The sequence below is a fragment of the Oryx dammah genome, unplaced genomic scaffold (assembly GCF_014754425.2).
Source record: "Oryx dammah isolate SB20612 unplaced genomic scaffold, SCBI_Odam_1.1 HiC_scaffold_20, whole genome shotgun sequence".
Taxonomy (NCBI): Eukaryota; Metazoa; Chordata; class Mammalia; order Artiodactyla; family Bovidae; genus Oryx; species Oryx dammah.
In genome coordinates this window covers 46,363,870-46,385,287 of record NW_024070204.1, presented here as the reverse complement: position 1 = coordinate 46,385,287, position 21,418 = coordinate 46,363,870, and the positions used below count along the sequence as shown (strand labels likewise).

The window sequence follows — 21,418 nt, the reverse complement described above, 5'->3', positions numbered from 1 at the left end:
TAAGATTGATGACCATTTGGACCAGTTTAGGTGGGTCAGTCTTCTTTTCAAGAGATAGTTCAGGGGAATTTCAGTAGAGGAGCTGAGCACAAATGGGGGTGTTTAGAGCAGGAATGGGGTCTCTCCCCTCTTTTCCCAAAAAGATCAAAGCAACCCAGTAAGAGAGACTAGTGGCGTTATCTTGTCATAGCTGAACTTGGCAGAGCTCTTCTTAGTGCACAGCTGCTGGCTAGTCTTTGAGGGAATGCATACATACATATATCTGTCTCTCAGGAAAACTCTCATCATGAGTCCAGGGGACTTCTTTCTTTTATGGGTAAGAAAAAGTTTGCAAAGAGTCTGTCATTATCAGCCAACCTTCCTATGAAACTGGGATGTGATGTACTGGCCTCTAGGATACTTTTTGTAGTCTTAGTCATTAATCTTGTAGGAAAGGCAAAATCGAGCTCAAGTAAGGCCAGAGAAAGGTCACTAATCTGGTGGAGGAGTGGGAGGGGTTTGCTATATGAAGGCAGACTGAAATAATTAGGACTTCTCAGACTTGAAAAGACTGAGAAGAAATATGATTAGAGTTTAATAAATCCATGAAGAACATGAGTTAGATGATCATAGAATTTACCAGAAATAGGCAGAGCTTCTTAAAAGCCAAGGAAAAGTGAATTTAGGACAAAAAGAAGTTCTATCATACCAAGAAAGTAGGTCCTGCACGTCAAAATCACTCTTTTGGGAACTGGGCTAAAACTTCTGGCATTGGAGAGAAATGAAAAAGTCTAATATTTCTCATTGTTAACACTATTTCTTGAAGTATCAGGGGCCCAGAGAGCATCGATCAAGCTTCCTGTTAACCTTTACATTTTCTTTTCTCCTTTCTTAGATGATATTTAAATGTAATTCAGTAGTGATTCATTGAAAGTGGATTCTATGCTGTGGTCTCCACTAAGCACTGGGGATACTGAGATGAAGATGGACAGATATGGTTCCCACAGTCTGGTGATAGACAAGAAGCTAATTGTCTGTGTGATGAATTGACAACAAATGTGCTCTGAGAGCGTGACACAAAATTGCTCACATAACGCTTAGCAGCAGAGCAGGCAGTGCTGAGGAAGTGGTTCTTTAACCGGAGTCTGAAAGTCAGTGAAGCTGACGCCACGCCCAAAGTTGGGGGAACAGGGAGTGGCATGTGTTGGATGCTGTGCGATGCCAGAAGGTCAGTGTTACTGGAGGTGGAGGATTAAGATGGAGAGTTACAGAGATGAGGCTGTAAGCTTGGCTTAAGCAGATCATGGAGGGCCCTGTAGACAACCGGGATCATAATGGCAGCCGCATAAGAGAATAGAGGGGGGCAATGGTTAACGTACTAGGACTCGTTGGAGGATTTTGATGTTGTCCAAGCAGGGCAATGACCTGGGCTGGAGAGAAGCAGATCGATTCTGGAGCTATTTCAGAGGTTGTACAGATTGGACTTCCTGACTATGAGAAGTGAGGGTGAGACATAGTCAAGCTTGATTTGTAAGAGTATGACAGCCTGTTAGACCTCATATTTCATCTGCGTAAGAAGAATTAGCAGAGACTTTTTATAGGTCTTTTCTCTCATGATCTCCAAAGGACCAAGAAGTCAATAGATCTGCATCTGTCTCATCTCCCTGTCTCCTCCTTCCTCTCATGCATCTTTCAGGGCCTAAATACTTTATAAACTAGGTGGCCTCTAATAAGCAGATGTCAATTAAGTAGAAAGACCAAAAACTGCATGAATGATTTCCAGTCTCCCAAATCCCCTGGTCTTTTAACTATTGCAGAGCAAGTACTAGTTCATAGTACCCTGAGGTCATTTGATCTGAAGCAAAATTCTAGGTTGTGTCTGAAGAGGATTTTTTGTTGCTATTTGATTTTTGTTGCTATTTATTTCATTTGCTTTTCCCAAAAGTGAAACTCCTTCTGTTTGGTGGTTTAGGAAGGCTAGTTGAAGTTCCAAGGGTGGTATGTGATTTTCTTTGTCCAGATTTAAGAAGTCAGTGTTGTTGTTGTTTTGTTTTGTTTTTTTTTTTTACAAAATTGACCGTAAGGGAACCTTTTCTGTCGCTTTGCTTTTTCAGCATACTTTTCCCCAGTTTCTCATCTCATTTAGATGATGGCCCTGATGAAGCCCAGTCACCCCATATTGGGCTTCCCTAGTGGCTCAGATGGTAAAGAATCCACCTGCAATGCAGAAGACCCAGGTTTGATCCCTGGATTAGGAAGATCCCCTGGAGAAGGGAGTGGCTGCCCACTCCACTATTCTTGCCTGGAGGATCCCATGGATAGAGGAGCCTGGCGGGCTACAGTCCATGGGGTCACAAACAGTCAGAGATGAGTTAGTGACTAAGCACGCACAAAATGTTTCAAAAGTCAAGATTACAGTGATATATGTGGGAACTGGATTTAATGATTTTAAAAGAATTTTATTTTGAAATAATATTAAAGCATTGTAAGACTAGTACATGGAATTTTCTTTAGACTCCACTCAGGGTCCTCCGTCATTAACATTTTACCATGATTGCTTTATTACATTCCTCACCATCTAGGTGTGGAGGTGGTGATGGAGGTAGAGATTTAGAAATATTCTTAGCCAGTTAACTGCAGATGTCAAGACCCTTCATCACTAAACATTTTAGTATTTGTTTTCTCAGGACAGTGATATTCATTTGGTAACCATAGTCCAATGATAAAATTCAGGAAACTTAACCTTATGCAATACTATCATTGCAGGTTCTAATATTCAGTCTGTCTTCAGCCATTATCTGTTGCCCAACAATGTTGGTTTATGGTGTTTTTCCTCCACCTAATCCAGAATCCAGTCCAGGAGCCATTGTGATTATTATGTCTCTTTAGCCTTCTTTAACCTGAAACAGTTCCTCAGCCTTTCTTTGAGATGTTAGAGGCGAGCAAGCTAACTGTCCTGCGGAATGCTCCACCACATGGTGGTGTCTGACCTCCTGGTGCTTGGATGCTGGTGGTGTGTTTTTGACGGGGAAATTGTGTGATGACGTGGTGCCCCTTGCAGTGCCCACATCACAGCAGGAGGGGATCTTCAAGTCCTTGTGGGTCTCATTCCTGGGATATTAATTTTGATTGCTCAGTCAAGGTGATATCCTCAGGTCTCTCACCATCAAGGCCCCTTTCCACCTTAGAATGAATAGGATATTTGGTTACTTCTCAATATCTGATTTAAAATGTGACTATGGTTTACCTCTACAGTCTTATTAAAGGGCCATATTTCCCCTCTCTTGGCAGTGTTTTAGAGCACTCTGCTGCAAGGGTCCACCGCCTGCACGCCCAGAGTATGACCTGGTCTGCATAGGCCTCACGGGCTCTGGCAAGACCAGTCTGCTGTCCAAGCTCTGCAGTGAAAGCCCTGACAGCGTTGTGTCAACAACAGGTGGGTACTGCACCAGAGTCCTCGTCCTTTTCTTCCCCCTGACTGAGATGCTCTCTTTTGCTTCCTATGCTTTGGTGGAATCCCCTCATTTCACTGAGATTGTTCAGTGAGTTTATTATTTATTTTCAGTTACTCTTATTTTTTAAACTATATTTAAAGGAGGCTTTAATAGCATTGTTCTTCCCTGGTGGTTCAGACAGTAAAGTGTCTGTCTACAATGCGGGAGACCCAGGTTCGATCCCTGGGTTGGGAAGATCCCCTGGAGAAGGAAATGGCAATCCACTCCGGTACTACTACCTGGAAAATCCCATGGACAGAGGACCCTGGTAGGTTACAGTCCATAGGGTCGCAAAGAGTCAGACACGACTGAGCGATTAGGACTTAATAGTATCAAATTGTACCTTCCATCCCTCTAGTTGGTCATTTCAGTGCCACTGAATAAATCAAGCCAGGAGAATGTTGATAGAAAATAACTCTGCAGCCTAGACTCCTAGTACTGTGACAAATGGGTTCATCTCAGACCCATTGAGTGCCCTTCTCCCTTGAGGTATCACCCTAACCTACTTGTGTTGGTCACACACTCCCTACACAGTACAAGTATAATCTCAGTCTTCTTCCTTGGAAGATGGTAGGCACAAGGACCATCAATCAGGCTTACCATGTTCACTGAGATGGCCTAGAAAAGTCAGTCTAGGCAGTGGTTCTCAGTCTGGGCACATTTTGCTCCTGAGGGGACATTTGGTAATGTCTGGAGACATTTTGGTTCTTATAACTGGGGGAAGGTGTGACTGACTTCTTTTGTGTAGAAGCCAAGGATACTGTTAAATATCCTACAGTACACATGATGGGCCCCCACCAGAAAGAATTATGCAGCTCAAAGTGCTATCAAGAGCTTTTGTCACTCCCCCAATACTTCCTGTTTTTCACCTGAAAATGAAAGGAAAGACAGGTGTTAATTAAAGGAGATTATGGAAGAATAGTTGAAATGAAAAACAGGTACTGTGAGAAGAGTGGGCCGAGACATTGTCTGCAAAACTTAAAAAGATTTTTCATGCAGACAGCTTACTTTGAGCACCTACCTTGGAGAAGGAAATGGCAACCCACTCCAGGTTTCTTCCCCGGGAAATCCCATGGAAAGAGGGGCCTGGCAGGCTACAGTTCGTGTGGTCACAAAAGAGTTAGACATGACTTAGCAACTAACACAAGCACAAGCAAGCACCATGTGCTAGATCCAGGGTTAGAAACTGGGGATAACTCTAGTTAACATTCCAGAGAGTCAGTCTATTGGCCACATAGACATTAAGCTTGTGTCTAGAAATATACAAAGGAGGAGGAATGATCAGTTTTGCTTGGACTGGTGGGGGGGAAAGGATGATGCATGGCTTGTCCAAGAGGTAAAAATAGATGAGATAGAAGAAGAAAGAAGATTTGGGGGCCAGAGGGGAAGTCTGTGTAAAGGCAGAGAGGCCTGAAACAGGTTGCTACTTCCTGGGAACCACATTTCCATGTGGCTGCGATGCATGGTTTGTAGAATGTCAGGCGTCACAAGAGATAGGCAGTGGCCAAATCTTGGCAAACCATTGTTACTGTGCTCAGGAATTTAACTCTTAGCCATTAAGTAAGGCAGTGGTGGGAGGGAGAAAGGGAGACATTAGATAGGATATATCTCATCTTCTGCTGCCCGCTTCTCCTTCTGCCCTTAATCTTCCCAGCATCAAGGTCAATGAGTTAGCTGTTTGCATCAGGTGGCTAAAAGGTTGGAGCTTCAGGTTTATCATCAGTCCTTCCAGTGAATAGTCAAGGTTGATTTCCTTTAGGATTGACTTGTTTGATCACATTGCAGTCCAAGGGACGCCTCATGAGTCTTCTCCAGCACCACAATTTGAATGCATCAGTTCTTCAGCACTCAGCCTTCTTCGTGGGCCAATTCTCGGATCCATACATGACTACTAGAAAAACCATAACTTTGGCTATAGGGACTTTTGTCAGCAAAGTGATGTCTCTTGCTTTTTAATACGTTGACTAGGTTTGTCATAGCTTTCCTTCCAAGGAGCAAGCGTCTTTTAATTTCATGGCTGCAGTCACCATTCGCAGTGATTTTGGAGCCCAAGAAAATAAAATCTGTCACTGTTTCCATTTTTTCCCCTTCTTTGCCATGAAGTGATGGGATCAGATGCCATGATCTTCATTTTTTGAATGTTGAATTTTAAGCCACTTTTTTCACTGTCCTCTTTCACCCTTTCTACCATTAAAGTGGTATCATCTGCATATCTGAAGTTGCTGATATTTCTCTCGGCAGTCTTGATTCCAGCTTGTGATTCATCCAGCCTAACATTTTGCATGATGTACTCTGCATATAAATTAAATAAGCAGGGTGACAATACAGCCTTATCCTACTCCTTTCCCAGGGGAGTGACCTATAGAACAACTTCAATTCACCTAATATATGAGTAACATCTAATATTTTAATGTATCAAGGTGAGGGTGTAGAGAAAGGGATAGAAAAAATAATTGAAGAAATGATGAATGAAATGTTACCAGTCTTGAAGATAAATAACAAATCCAAGACATTCATTGAACCACAAGCACAAGAGATAGTACACCAAGTCATGTCTTGGTGAAATTATTAAAGCCAGTGATAGTTTGTGATAGTTAATTTTCTGTGTCAATTTGGCTGGGCCACAGTGCTCAGATATGTAGTCAAACATTGTTCTGGATAGTTCTGTGAGTGTGTTTGTGTGTGTGTGTGTATATATATTATATATATATATATATATATAATGAGATTAATATATAAATCAGCAGACTTTGAGTAAAGTTCTTATATATAATGCAAAGGAAATCTGTGCTGGCCTTGGGACTTAAACATCAACTCTTTCCTTAGTCTCTAGTCTGCTGACCCACCTTGCAGATTTTGGACTTGACAGCCTCCATGATATTATGTCAATTCCTATAAACATTCTTCTGTGTGTACACACACATCCTGTTGATTCTGTTTCTTTGGAGAATGCTGAGTAATACAAAAAGGAAATCTTAACAACAGAGAAAAAAGATCACACAGAAACAAAGATAAGAGTGACATCAGATTTCTCACTGGAAACAATACAAGGGAAAAGGCAGTGGAGTGGATCTTTAAACTACGAAAGGGGGGGAAACTATCAGCCTATATCCAATGTCTCTCAAAAAGAAAGTAAAAATAAAGACTTTTTCAGATGTAAAAACAGTGGAAGTATTTATTGCTAGCAGACCTACATTATAAGACCAACATTATAAGAAAATGCTAAAGGAAGCTCCTCAAGCAATAATTCCAGATGGAAACCTGGATCTATATAAAGCAAAGTAACAAAAATTGTAATTACTGGATAATTATATAAGATTTAGTTCTTATTCAAATCTCTTTATAAGATAATTGTATAAATAAAAACAGTAGCAATATATTGGGGGGTTTATAACATATAAATGTAAAATGTATGAGAACAATAGCATAAAAGTCATGGGGGGAAAAGGGAAGTATGCTACTGTTATGTTCTTATATATGAAGTAGTTTAATAACACTTAAAGGCAGGAGGAAAAGGGGACTACAGAGGATGAGATGGTTGGATTGCATCACTGACTTAATGGACATGGGTTTGGGTGGACTCCGGGAGTTGGTGGTGGACAGGGAGGCCTGGTGTGCTGCGATTCATGGGGTTGCAAAGACACGACTAAGCAACTGAACTGAACTGAACTGAAGGTAGGCTATAATAAATTAAAGGTATGTTATGAAGCCTAAAGCAACCACTAAAGTAACAAGCAAAATGTGAGAACTGGTAAGGCAATAAATGAGATAAGACAGAATTACAAAAAATAGTTTTAAAAAAGACAGGAAAAAGAGAAACAAGAATATATGGGACGGATAGAAAACAAATAGCAAGGTGATACATTCAAATCTGACCATCAGTCATCAAATTAAATGCAGAAGGTTTAGATTCTTCAATGAAGAGACTGAAAATGATATGCTTAGATTAAAAGCAAGGCCCAAGCAGGTTAAATGTAAGAAGATGGAAAAAGATATATGATGCTACTAGGGATCAAAAGAAAGTTGGTGTGGCTGTATTATATCAGACAAGGTAGACTTTAGAGCAAAGAATAATTCTGGGGATAAAGAAGTTCATTTCATAATGATGAAGGGGGTCTGAATCAGAGGACATAATGATGCTAAAACATTTATGTATGTAATAATGGCTTCAAAATACATATAGCAAAAACTGACAAAACTCACAAAGATTTCAATACTTTAAATTATTGATAGAACACATATGAAGAAAATCAGCCAACAGGTAATAGACTTGAACAACAACAACCTTGACCTGATTAACATTTATACAACCCTCTACCCAAGAGCAACAGAGAATCGTTTTCTCAATAAGACCATATTTGAGGACATGAAACAAGTTTCAGTAAATTAAAAAGGATTAAAATACGTCGTTAGATGACAGTGGAATTGAATTAGAAACCAATAACAAGATCATCTCTGGAAAAGTCTCCAAATATTAGGAAACTGCTGCTGCTGGTAAGTCGCTTCAGTAGTGTCCGACTCTGTGCAACCCTATAGACGGCAGCCCACCAGGCTTCCCCGTCCCTGGGATTCTCCAGGCAAGAACACTGGAGTGGGTTGCCATTTCCTTCTCCAGTTAGGAAACTGAACTACTTCTATATATCTAATGGATCAAATAAGAAATCAAAAGAGAAACTATAAAGTATTTTACACAGAATGGAAATACAAAGCATCAAAATTTATGAGATGTCTCTAAGCCTGAACAGTGGGGGCATTTCATAGCTTTAAACTCCTGAATCAGGAAAGAAGCCCCTTAAATCAGTGACCTCAGCCTCCACCTTAAGGAATGAGAAGAAGTGGCTAAACCCAAAGTAAGCAACCGAAAGGAAATAATAAGGATCAAAGTGAAAATCAGTGGAATAGAAAAACAATAGAGAAAACTCATTAGATCAACAGCTGGTTCTTTGAGAAGATCAATAAAATTTATAATAACTCTAGCCAAGCTGATGAGGAAAAAAAAAGATGGCACTAATTATAACATCAGAAATGAGAGAGGTTACATCAAGGTAGATTCTATAGATATTAAAAGGATAATAGAATATTATGAACAGGAGACTTTGCTGGCAACTCAGTGGTAAAGAATCCGCCTGCCAGTGCAGGAGACACAGGTTTGATCCCTGGTCCGAGAAGATCCCACATGCCACAAAACAACTACTGAGCCAGCGCTCTAGAGCTACTGAAAGCCCGTGTGCCTAAAGCCTGTGCACTGCAACAAAGAGTAACCCCCACTGTCTGCAACTGGAGAACGCCCCCGTGCAGCAAGGAAGACCCAGCACAGTCCAAAAGGAAAAAATATGTATATATCTCTTTTTAAAAAAGGATATTATGAACAACTTTATGCCAGTAAATTTGACAACTTAAATGGACAAATTCCTTGAAAGATAAATCATCAAAATTCATTCAAGAATAAATAGAACACCCAGATCTGTAGTTAGTAAAGAAATTGAAATTGTAGTTTTTTAAAAAAAAAACTAGTTGGTTTCACTGGTAAATTTTCTTGAACATTTGAAAGAGGAACTAATGCCAGTGCTATATAACATCTTTCACAAAATTGAAGAAGAGGGAAAACTTTCAAATTCCTTGTATAAGACCAGCAAGTTTAATGTTAAAACCAGCCAACAATACTACAAGAAAAGTAACATACCATATTCCTCATGAACATAGATGCCGAAAATAGAAACAAATCTAGCAAATAAAATCTAACAGTAGTATATTAATAGGTATTATCCTTTAATATATCATGACCAAGTAACATTTATCCTGGGAATATAGGACTGGTTTCACATTCAAAAGTAAATAAATTTAACTTACATTATCAGTTAGCTGATATTGATCATCTCAAGAGATACAAACAAAAAACATTGATTCCTGATAAGAAAAAAAAAAGAAACTCTCACCAAAGTTGGAACAGAAAGGAATTTTCTCAACTCTTAAAGTCCATTTATAAAAATCTATAGCTGTTGTTATACTTAATGATGAAATACAAAGCTTATTCCCAGTCACATAAAGAATAAGACATGAATGTCTGTTATCACCACTTCTGTTCAGCATTGTAGTGGAGATTCTAGGCAGTGCATCAGGCAAGAAAAAAGAAAGAAAGGGCTTCCAGATTGGCAAGGGATAAGTAGAACTTTGTATGTTTGCTATGTTTTCTATGTAGAAAATTTGATGAAATCTGCAATTTTACACCAATAAATGAAGAGATGGCTAATCTGAATTTAGAGTTGATAGTTTTGGAGATGTGAAAATTTGAAGGATAACTTTGATCATTAGTTTTGGAGAATGTTGTCTTTAAGACCAGAAGCAGACAGAATGATGGACAAATGTTAGCCAAATATTGAATTCATTCAGATAGATAAACAAATTCCCTGAAAGTTCAGTTCAGTCGCTCAGTCGTGTCCGACTCTTTGCGACCCCATGAATCGCAGCACGCCAAGCCTCCCTGTCCATCACCAACTCCTGGAGTTCACTCAGACTCACGTCCATCAAGTCCGTGATGCCATCCAGCCATCTCATCCTCTGTCGTCCCCTTCTCCTCCTGCCCCCAATCCCTCCCAGCATCAGAGTCTTTTCCAATGAGTCAACTCTTCACATGAGGTGGCCAAAGTACTGGAGTTTCAGCTTTAGCATCATTCCTTCCAAAGAAATCCCAGGGTTGATCTCCTTCAGAATGGACTGGTTGGATCTCCTTGGTGTCCAAGGGACTCTCAAGAGTCTTTTCCAACACTACAGTTCAAAAGCATCAGTTCTTCGGTGCTCAGCCTTCTTCACAGTCCAACTCTCACATCCATACATGAATGGAAAGTTAGTATATGGAAATCCAAAGGTCCACATATAAACAAACATTGCAGCTTCAAGTGGGACATTATTAAGAGATGAGAGATGATACCGCTCTAATGGCAGAAAGTGAGGATGAACTATAGAGCCATTTAATGAGGGTGAAAGAGGAAAGTGAAGAAACTGGCTTAAAACTCAATGTTCAAAAAACTAAATTCATGGCATCTGGTCCCATCATTTCATGGCAAATAGACGGGGGAAAAGTGGAAACAGTGGCAGATTTTATTTTTGGGGAGTCCCAAAATCACTGTGGAAGGTTACTGCAGCCACGAAATATAAAGGACGCTTGCTCCTTGGAAGAAAATCTATGACAAACATAGATAGCATGTTAAAAAAGAGACATCACTTTGCCGACAAAGATCCATATAAGTCAAAGCTGAGGTTTTTCCAGTAGTCATGTACAGATGTGAGAGATGAACTATAAAGAAGCCTGAGCACTGAAGAATTGATGCTTTTGAACTGTGATGCTGGAGAAGACTTTTGAGAGTCCCTTGGACAGCAAGGAGATCAAACCAGTCTATCTTAAAGGAATTCAACCCTGAATATTCATTGGAAGAACTGATGTTGAGGCTCCATTACACTGACCACCTGATATGAAGAACCGATTCATTGGAAAAGACTCTGATGTTGCAAAAGATTGAAGCAGGAGGACAAGGGGGAGACAGGAAGTGATGGCAGGATGGCATCACCAGCTCAATGGATATGAGTTTGAGCAAACTCCAGAAGATAGCGAAGGACAGGGAAGCCTGGTGTGCTGCAGTTCATAGGGTCGCAAAGAGTCAGACATGACTTAGCAGCTGAACAACAACAACAGATGGTGAAGTGGTAAAAGCATAAGGAAACAAAGCTTGTCCTAGGTAACACTGATAAGGGAAGAAAGAGCTCTGTGTGCTGGTATAAAGAGGACAGAAAAGCATGTAAGCAAATGTTGGAGCCCAGAGAAGACTTTTCTTAACAAAGGTGAGGTTCCCTGGATTGAGTGGGAGGGCCTTGTAATGATTAACGGAGAGCAGAGTTTGGGCATGAGGTGTGAAGTGAGGATATAGAAGAGAAGGGGTAGATGCTTGTTGGTTGAGTCTGTGTGTTTATTGTAGCTAGTGAAGGTGGGCAAGATGTTAAGAGAAACTAGTGGTGACAGAGGAAGGAGGGGTGGAGGCAGAGGAGAACTAAGCAGAATGATTTCAGTTATCAGTGGACCCACAGAACCCCAGTCCGGATAGACGTTGCTGCTGTGCTCAAACTCAACTTCCAGTTCCTTTTGTTGTATATGTATGTAACTGAAGAAGAACAGAGGAGGTAGAAGAAAGGTCTTCTAATAAATGACAGAACCCAGTGGTGGAAGTCGGAAAGCCACACGTCCATGTGAATATTCGATGTGGAGATGGGAAAACAGTCACAGGAGGCCTATGGAGAATAATGTACACAGTGAAGGAGCAAGAGAACCTAACTATATGAAAATTTCGAAAGACTGGAAAGCTAAAATTCAGAGGAGAAATATAAGTGAAAGCAATGCTATTGAGAAATATTTGTATAAAATATTATAGGCAGGAGTTTATGACTGTCCCATTTAGAGAATTCAGTCACATTCTCAAATAGTACTGAGAATCTAATTAATAAATTAAGCTAGGTTCACAAAGAGCTATTCATAAAAAGAATTAATGGGAAACAGAAAGGTACAGCCTTATCAGAAGTCAATTTTACTAGAAAAGGAATAAAATGTTAATTTTATAGCTAAATTTACCAAACTTTTCATTAAATTTTGTCCCAATGCCGTGAAGATTGTGGTTCCCTTCGTATGCACATGAATTCATGCTGACATTGTGATTGGTGTTGCCTCCCCTCTTTTTTTGAAAGCAGTTATTCATGTAAATTAAAGGTTACCAAAATATTTACATCCCTTGGCCTACTAATAGTGTCAACTGAGAATTTACTGTAAGCATGTAATTTCAGAGAAACTATATGAACAAATGATTGCCACATTTTATATAACTGAAACTTTAAAGTAATTTAAATGTTCTGTATCAAAGGAGTCTGTTAATTAAGTTGTAGTACATCAATTGAAATGATCACATATTGAGAAACATATACAGCCTTCTGTAGAAGGAAATTAAATTTACATTTTGAAAATTAAACCTTGCAAAACTGCTTTTAAATTGAAAATGGAAAAAAAATGTAAAAAATAACAATAGGCTTTGTTGGTATGGTCAAATTATGTGTGAAATTTTATTCTATTAAATTATTTCTCTATTTTATAGTGTTTCGATTCTATCAAGCCAATTAAAAATGAAATATTTGTTGGGAGAGTTTGAAACAGTTGAAAAGATAAATTGAGAATTCGTTTCTTAAAATGAAAACACATCACAAGAAGGATATGTCTATTTAATTCAGCAAGGCAAGAATCCCTGCCTTTTCTTCATAAGTCAAGGGAATCCAAACTGTGTTGGATTGTTAACTTCAGCAGTCTTTTACTTTGACATAATTTTTAAAAGATACTTAAATTGTCAAAACTCAAAGGACCAAGAAATCCTGCAAAAAGCAGGTCCTGCTGATATAGGGGGAAAAGTTGAGTAGCTTGCACATTGGTCTAGAAACAAAAGTGAACTTTGTCCAGAGTGAATTCCTTGACTGTATAACAGCACAAAGAATTTGTTGATAAAAGGGGATGTTAACCTGTAGGTTACACAGTATTCACTTTTTTTTTTTTTTAAAACCAGAGGAGTGGAGCCTATAGGTTTAGGATGATACATTGTTGTAACAGAGAGAACAATCAAGAGAAAATTGAACACTTGGAATTGAAAATGGTTGAAAAATCTCTTCTAGGGATGTATATTGCTGCATTTGAAAGTTTGTGAAGTGTTATGTCATTCAGCTAAAATAGAAAATAATTATAATTTGAAAGAAATACAGAAAGTTTACGAAAATTTGAAGATTTTAATAACTTTAGTATTTTGTGCATACATGTTAGGAAATAAATTAGAAAGTCAGCTTTTGTATCTGCTAAAGGATTGTGTTTTATAAATGCTGATAGATTAAATTTCCTTTTATGATGTTGAAATCATATTTAAAATTTCGCTAGACCATTGTCCAAACATCACAAAACTACCATGGCCATTAATCATGCCCTTGGTTCAAGTCAAGGCTACCAGATCTGTAGAATGTCTTTCCTTTAGCAGTTCTTTAGTGATCCAGGGATCTGAGAAGCACACATAGTATCTGTGTACAAATGTGCAGACTTGCGTATGTGTTATGGGAGGTGGGGGAAGGGTGGAGGTTGGTCTGTAGGTCCAAGTAAAATACTTATGTGTTCCACACAATGAGTAAAAATAGACTAACCTCCTTCCCAAACCTAATTTTGTTACGATTTCAGTAATGCTTTCCCTGCATAAAAATTTTCGAATCCATCTCCCTTGTATCAGGGGCTTTTTTGGATTTAAGGACTCAAAGACAAAAACTGAGTCTATGCAAACAATTATTTCCCCAAAGAGTTACTAAGTCATATATTTATTAAAATTTGTGGGGTTAAATCTTAGGGGAGGTTTCAGTCTTACTAATGTAGCTTAAATAGGCCAGGAAAAAATGACTACGTAACTTAGGCTTCAGCCATCAAATTGTTTGAATGGAGTCAGGAGACCTACCCATGAGCCCTTCAGCCAAATACTGAAGGCCATTGACGATTGACTCAGTTGTTACTGTTATTCCCTCCTCCTTGTTTAATACAAATAGTGGAATCTAAATGTTAGAGAGGGAATTCAAAATCAATGGGAAAAAGTGGCTGGTGAGTCTAAGAGCTGTCAACTAGGACTTCTAGGACCCTGTCTTGTCCCATCCACTCACTGCCTCCTGGTGAAAAGAGCATCAGAGGAATGCTTTTGTTTTTTTGAAGAAGGAACAGAGCAAGCACCCTGTCATGACTGAGTTAGGTGAACATTTTCCCTCACCTCCTAAGGTCGTAGTTTTATTAATAATATCTAATAAAAAGTACTCTCTAAACTCATACTATTACTTTTATTTCATTAATAAGGCAATGTAGTACAGACCTGAGAACACAAGAATCAGAAGAGATTCCTTGTGTTGGATTATTTAGAAAACAGGAGGGGAAATAAATTAGTGGGCTCATTAAGTATAGGTGTGTTTTTCCAGTCAGCTCCACCAATCTTTAGGTTTAAAACTGGACAAAATAGTATAAAATACATCAGCTTGTTGGTATATGGAGGAGGTAGGTGCTTTAGGGTGGGGTTCTGGTGGACTGATGAGACCTGAGTTCGGGTTTTAAATGCAGCACTTAGCCCTTTTGTCTAGGTCTATAACCCTTCTAGGCTTCATTTTCTTCCTGGAGCAGTAGTTATTCATTAACTTAAGGATTGTCATAACAGCTAAATTAGGATATACAGTTGTCTCTTGGTATCTGAGGGGGACTGGTTCCATGACCACCCTCCCCTACAGTGGATACCAAAATTTGAATATGCTCCAGTCCTTTATATAAAAATACAATATTTGTATGTAACCTACACACATCTTCCTGTATGCTTCAAATTATCTCTAGATTACTGATAATACCTAATACAATGTAAATGGTGCCCTGTGTGCAGCAAATTGAAGTTTTGCTTCTTGGAATTTTCTGGAATTTTTTTGCCCAAATATTTTTGATCTGCAGTTAGTTGAATATGTGGATGCAGAACCCTTGGATGTGGAGGGCTGACAAATATAAACACTTCACACGGATCTTTAAACTTTGTTAGATATTTTGAACTATCTCCTGAGAAGTGAGAAGCTATCAGACCCTTTTAACTAGGTGAATGATGTGAACAGAGGTTCATTTCAGGAAAACACTTCTGCTGGTTTATGAGGATGATGGAGGAGGCTGATAACAGAGTTTCGTTAGGAGGCTCACTAGATGGTTTGATCAAAGTTGTACTGTGAGGATGGAGAGAAGTAGGCATGTTTGAGAACTATTAGGCAGATGAAACTGAAAGGCTTTGGTGACTGATTGAGAAGGAAAGAAATGTTAAGGAGGACCACAAATATTTAGTCTATGGAAGTCTTCAATAAATGTTTGTTTTTGATTGTGTCTTCAGCAACTCTTACTTTTACCACTGCTTTCATAATATCCCTGAACTTGAGGCCACACATGATTTTGATTGGGAGAAAGCTTTCAGTGGTCATTTGATGACCATTAGTAATCGCAGTTTTTAGTTTTACTTTTTAGAAAAAAAAAAAAAAACCACTTTATAGCACTGAGTACTATTTTCCTTTACAAATGAGGAATCTGAGACACAGAGGGATTTAATAACTTGCACAGACAGTTAGTAATGGTAGACCCAGAATTTGAACCCAGACGTTCTTACTGTGGAGCCTATGCAATCCACAGATTTTTATTCTTCAGAGTGATCCTTGAAAAGAAGTGTTTTGATGAATTGACCTTTGTATCTCTACTAAATATTAATTTCCCTTCTCGACCTCATCCAATTCAGTGTAAAGGAATAAAATACAGTTGATCTGATGGTTCTTCTTGATTGCCCTTTTGGTGAACCAAAAATGTGTCCTTACATTTTAATTCTTCTTAATCCTTGCAAACAGGATGAATAACATAGAAAAATATTGCTTCTCTTCTATGAATAGTACATTCTCTGGACTAGTTATCTAGGCTTCATCCTCTGAACATTAATTACCACAGCTATATTGTAAAAATAATATGAAGACAGCAAAATGGAAGACTACATATACCTTTGCAGTATAAATCTAGCCACACATGTTCTATGTGAAGAGAAAACATTTATGAGTATTCTGAAGGAACATTTATATGCCTATAAATAACATTGCTGGTTTACTTTGCTTAGAGTGAATGCTAGAGAACATTTTTGTAGTCTGTGCAAGGATTCAAGATGGGAATCATCATATAATCTGCCTGTTAGATCAGTAAATTTCTAAAGTTGTATTTTGCATATGGGTGTGGCAGTTTCCAAAAAAAAATACTACTTCCTTCTGGGTGCCTGCATATTGTCAGCTTTTAAGAATCAAAGCAGATTAAACTTTGCTAGTATGCTCCGTAACTATTTCCTTTTCAAAGTTGGGGTTTGTCCAATTTCTCTGGAAAATTCATACTTGGGTTTGTACTGAACATAACCACTGGTAGACTGTTTAGCACTTACATAGGGTTTTTGTTTTCAGGATTTCATAATCATTGCCTTTTAATCCATTTAACACCCCTGTAAGGTAGGCAGATAAATTCAAGCATCTAAGTCTCCCGTGGGCAGATTTCAGTGCCAGCATGAGTCTTGTGATTGGCACTGAGTTTCCTTAACTTCCCAGAGGCCAGACACCTGGAGAGGCTTTCCTACAGGTCAAGATACATGCCAGTGTGTCAGCCACAGGGCACTGCCCTCTACTCCTCCTGCTATTTTACTAAGATTCAGTGACTGCATCTACCATTAACCACAATGCTATGCCCACTGTGTCTGTCTGCATTAAAGCCACTCTGAAAGACTATGTTTTGAAAGATTCTTAAGGAGCCCAACAAACATTTATGTTCTGTAAAGCTATGGTTTTTCTAGTAGTCATGTATGGATGTGAGAGTTGGACCATAAATGAGGCTGAACACCACAGAATTGATGCTTTTGAACTGTAGTGCTGGAGAAGACTCTTGAGAGTCTCTTGGACTGCAAGGAAATCAAACCAGTCAATCCTAAAGGAAATGAACACTGAATATTCACTGAAAGGACTGATACTGAAGCTGAAGCTCTAGTACTTTGGCCACTGATGCGAAGAGCCAACTCATTAGAAAAGACCCTGATGCTGGGAGAGATTGAGGGCAAGTGGAGAAGGGGGCAACAGAGGATGAGATGGTTGGATGACATCACCAACTCAATAGACATGAGTTTGAGCATACTCCGGGAGATAGTGAAGGACAAGGAAGCCTGGTGTGCTGCAGTTCATGGGATCGCCAAGAGTCAAGACTTGACTTAGCAACTGGACAACAATAACAATGCAACAAATTTCAGCTGTTTACACTCCAGTTGAGCATCCGTTCAGTTCAGTCGCTCAGTTGTGTCCGACTCTTTGCGACCCCATGAATCACAGCACACCAGGCCTCTCTGTCCATCACCAACTCCCGGAGTTCACTCAGATTCATGTCCATCGAGTCTGTGATGCCATCCAGCCATCTCATCCTCTGTCATCCCCTTCTCCTCCTGTCCCCAATTCCTCCCAGCATCAGAGTCTTTTCCAATGAGTCAACTCTTCGCATGAGGTGGCCAAAGTACTGGAGCTTCAGCTTTAGCATCATTCCTTCCAAAGAAATCCCAGGGCTGATCTCCTTCAGAATGGACTGGTTGGATCTCCTTGCAGTCCAAGGGACTCTCAAGAGTCTTCAACACCACAGTTCAAAAGCATCAATTCTTTGGTGCTCAGCCTTCTTCACAGTCCAACTCTCACATCCATACATAACCACAGGAAAAACCATAGCCTTGACTAGACGGACCGTAGTCGGCAAAGTAATGTCTCTGCTTTTGAATATACTGTCTAGGTTGGGCATAACTTTCCATCCAAGGAGTAAGCGTCTTTTAATTTCATGGCTGCAGTCACCATCTGCAGTGATTTTTGGAGCCCCCCAAAATAAAGTCTGACACTATTTCCACTGTTTCCCCATCTATTTCCCATGGAGTGATGGGACTGGATGCCATGATCTTTGTTTTCTGAATGTTGAGCTTTAAGCCAACTTTTTCACTCTCCTCTTTCACTTTCATCAAGAGGCTTTTTAGTTCCTCTTCGCTTTTTGCCATAAGGGTGGTGTCATCTACATATCTGAGGTTATTGATATTTCTCCTGGCAATCTTGATTCCAGCTTGTGTTTCTTCCAGTCCACCATTTCTCATGATGTACTCTACATATAAATTAAATAAGCAGGGTGACAATATACAGCCTTGATGTACTCCTTTTCCTATTTGGAACCAGTCTATTGTTCCATGTCCAGTTCTAACTGTTGCTTCCTGACTGGCATACAGATTTCTCAAGAGGCAGGTCAGGTGGTCTGGTATTCCCATCTCTCTCAGAATTTTCCATAGTTTATTGTGATCCACACCGTCAAAGGCTTTGGCATAGGCAATAAGGCAGAAATAGATGTTTTTCTGGAACTCTCTTGCTTTTTCCATGATCCAGCAGATGTTGGCAATTTGATCTCTGGTTCTTCTGCCTTTTCTAAAACCAGCTTGAACATCTGGAAGTTTACGGTTCATGTATTACTGAAGCCTGGCTTGGAGAATTTTGAGCATTACTTTACTAGCATGTGAGATGAGTGCAATTGTGCAGTCGTTTGAGCATTCTTTGGCATTGCCTTTCTTTGAGATTGGAATGAAAACTGACCTTTTCCAGTCCTGTGGCCACTGCTGAGTTTTCCAAATGTGCTGGCATATTGAGTGCAGCACTTTCACAGCATCATCTTTCAGGATTTGAAATAGCTCTACTGGAATTCCATCACCTCCAGTTGAGCATAAACTCCAACAAGGGTACTTTTCATTCAGTGATAACACTCATGGCTCCAACTAAATACTTAGATTAATAAATGAGCAGCATAATTTCTGTCTTAGGAGTCTATAATATATTCAGGTAGGGAAAAAATATGTGTACCTAATGATTAAATCATCAACATGGCATCAATTGAAATATAAAGTCGGCAGTTTTATGTAGTATGCTTATTTGTACCAGGCTCTGTGATGAAAATAATACATGCATTATCACAACTTTGTGACATAGATACTATCATCCTGGTTTACAAACAATGAAAACCAAGGCTAGTAAGTTGACCACAGTCATCGAGCTTCTGACTCCTAGGTAGAAGGTAATGTATAGAATCTTAAAGCTCTAGGGCAATATACAACAGAGGAGTGGTAATAATAGAGTGGAGTATATAATAAGGCACATATTAACTTGTTTATGTATAAAGTAAAACAAAACCATGTAAAAGAATTGTTTTTACACATGTAGAAGTTTACATCTTTTTACCTTTCTCAGCACTTTTTAACTTTTCTAGCACTTGTTTCAATAAAAGTATTTGTATGTTTTCCCTTCTACCTTGTTGGCAGTTTTTTGAAAGGATGACTGTGTCTTATTTATCTTGTAATTGTATGTATTAAATAATGCTTAATGCCTTAAATCTATTGGGTGCTCAGGAATTACTCAGTAAGCTTTAAAAATTAGTAGAGCTTTTATCCAGAGATAAACCAATGCACCTAAGGGCAACTTATCTTTGACAAAGGAGTCAAAAAAATACAGTGGGGAAAAGACAGCCTCTTCAATAAACATTACTGGGAAAACTGGACAGCTATAGAATGAAACTAGAACACTTCCTAATACCATATGCAAAAATAAACTAAAAATGGATTAAAGACTTAAATGGAAGGCCAGAAAGGATAAAACTCTTAGGTGAAAACAGGCAGTACACTCTTTGACATATATCACAGCAAGATCCTCTTTGACCCACCTCCTAGAGTACTGGAAATAAAAATAAACAAATGAGACCTAATTAAACTTCAAAGCTTTTTTAAGGAAAAGCTTTTGCAAAGGAAACAACAAACAAGATTGAAAGCCAGCCCTCAGAATGGGAGAAAATAATTGCAAATGAAACAACCTACAAAGGATTAATCTCTGGAATATATAAGCAGTTCATACAGCTCAATACCTGAAAAACAAACAGCTCTATCAGAAAATGAGCAGAAGACCTAAACAGACATTTTTTTCCAGAGAAGACATACAGATGGCCAATAAACACAAAAAAAGATGCTCAACATCACTAGTTATTAGAGAAATACAAATCAAAATTACAATGAGGTATCACCTCACTCCAGTCAGCAAAAAAATCTACAAACAATGAATGCTGAAGAGGATGTGGAGAAAAGGGAATCTTCTTGCATTTTTTTTTTTTAATTTGTAGTCTTTATTTTATTTTTTCATATTTTCTTGGCCGTGCCACATGGCATGTGGAATCTTAGTTCCCTGACCAGGGATCAAACCCATGCCCCTTGCGTTGGAAGCCCAGTGTGTTAACTGCTAGAGTGCCAGGGAAGTCCCCTTCTTGCATTGTTGATGGAAAAGTGATACAGCCTCTATGGAGAACAGTATGGAGATTCCTTAAAAAACTAGAATAAAACTACCATATGACCCAGCAGTCCCACTAATGGGCATACAGCCTGAGGAAACCATAATTTAAAAAGATACTTGTACCCCAAGGTCCATTGCAGCACTGTTTACAATAGCTAGGACGTGGAAGTAGCCTAGATGTCCACTGGCAGATGAATAGATAAGAAAGCAATGGTACATTTATACAATGGAATATTACTCTGCCATGAAAAGGAATGCATTTAAGTCAATTCTAATGAGGTGGATGAACCTAAAACCTAGTATACAGAGTGAAGTCATAAAAAGAAAAACATCATATATTAATGCATGTATGTGGAATCTGTAAATATGGTACTGATGAACCTATTTGTAAGACAGTAATGGAGATGCAGACATAAAAAACAGGATAGTGGACAGCGTGGGGGAAGGAGAAGGTGAGATGAATTGAGAGAGTAGCATTGAAACGTACACATTACCATATGTAAAACAGATAGCCAGTGGGAATTTGCTGTATGATGCAGGGAGCTCAAACCTGGTGCCCTGTGACAACCTTGAATAGTGGGATGGGGTGGGAGGTGGCAGGGAGGCCCAAGAGTTGCAGGGGGACATATACCTGTGCTGATTCATGTTGATATATGGCAGAAACCAACACAACATTGCAAATCAATTATCCTTCAATTAAAAATATGTTTAAAATTATTAAAAAAAATTTTTTAAAGTGGAACTTTTAATTGAAAAAGAAGTACCTGTATATGCAAAACATTTAAATGAAACTAAAGAATCACTCCTATTTCAGATTTATACCTAGTTCTCCCCCATTATATGTTCCAGTTTCTTATGGATCATTTCAGAAATATTCAGTATATGTATTTGTATGTGTGTGTATAGGTAAATGTACATTCACCTTACACCTGAATTGATTGTCTTAGATTATGATAATTAAGTCCTAAATACAGAAT

The 21,418-nt window shown here is 38.9% G+C and overlaps 1 protein-coding gene across 1 annotated transcript in view; it reads left to right on the top strand.

Annotated features, from left to right (window-relative positions):
• ARL15 (ADP ribosylation factor like GTPase 15) overlaps positions 1-21,418 on the top strand; it is a 466,828-nt gene that overhangs the window by 159,212 nt on the left and 286,198 nt on the right. The window contains exon 2 of the mRNA XM_040262517.1: positions 3,271-3,415. Within this exon, the coding sequence (XP_040118451.1) occupies positions 3,271-3,415 (145 nt within the window). The remainder of the gene's footprint in view (positions 1-3,270; positions 3,416-21,418) is intronic.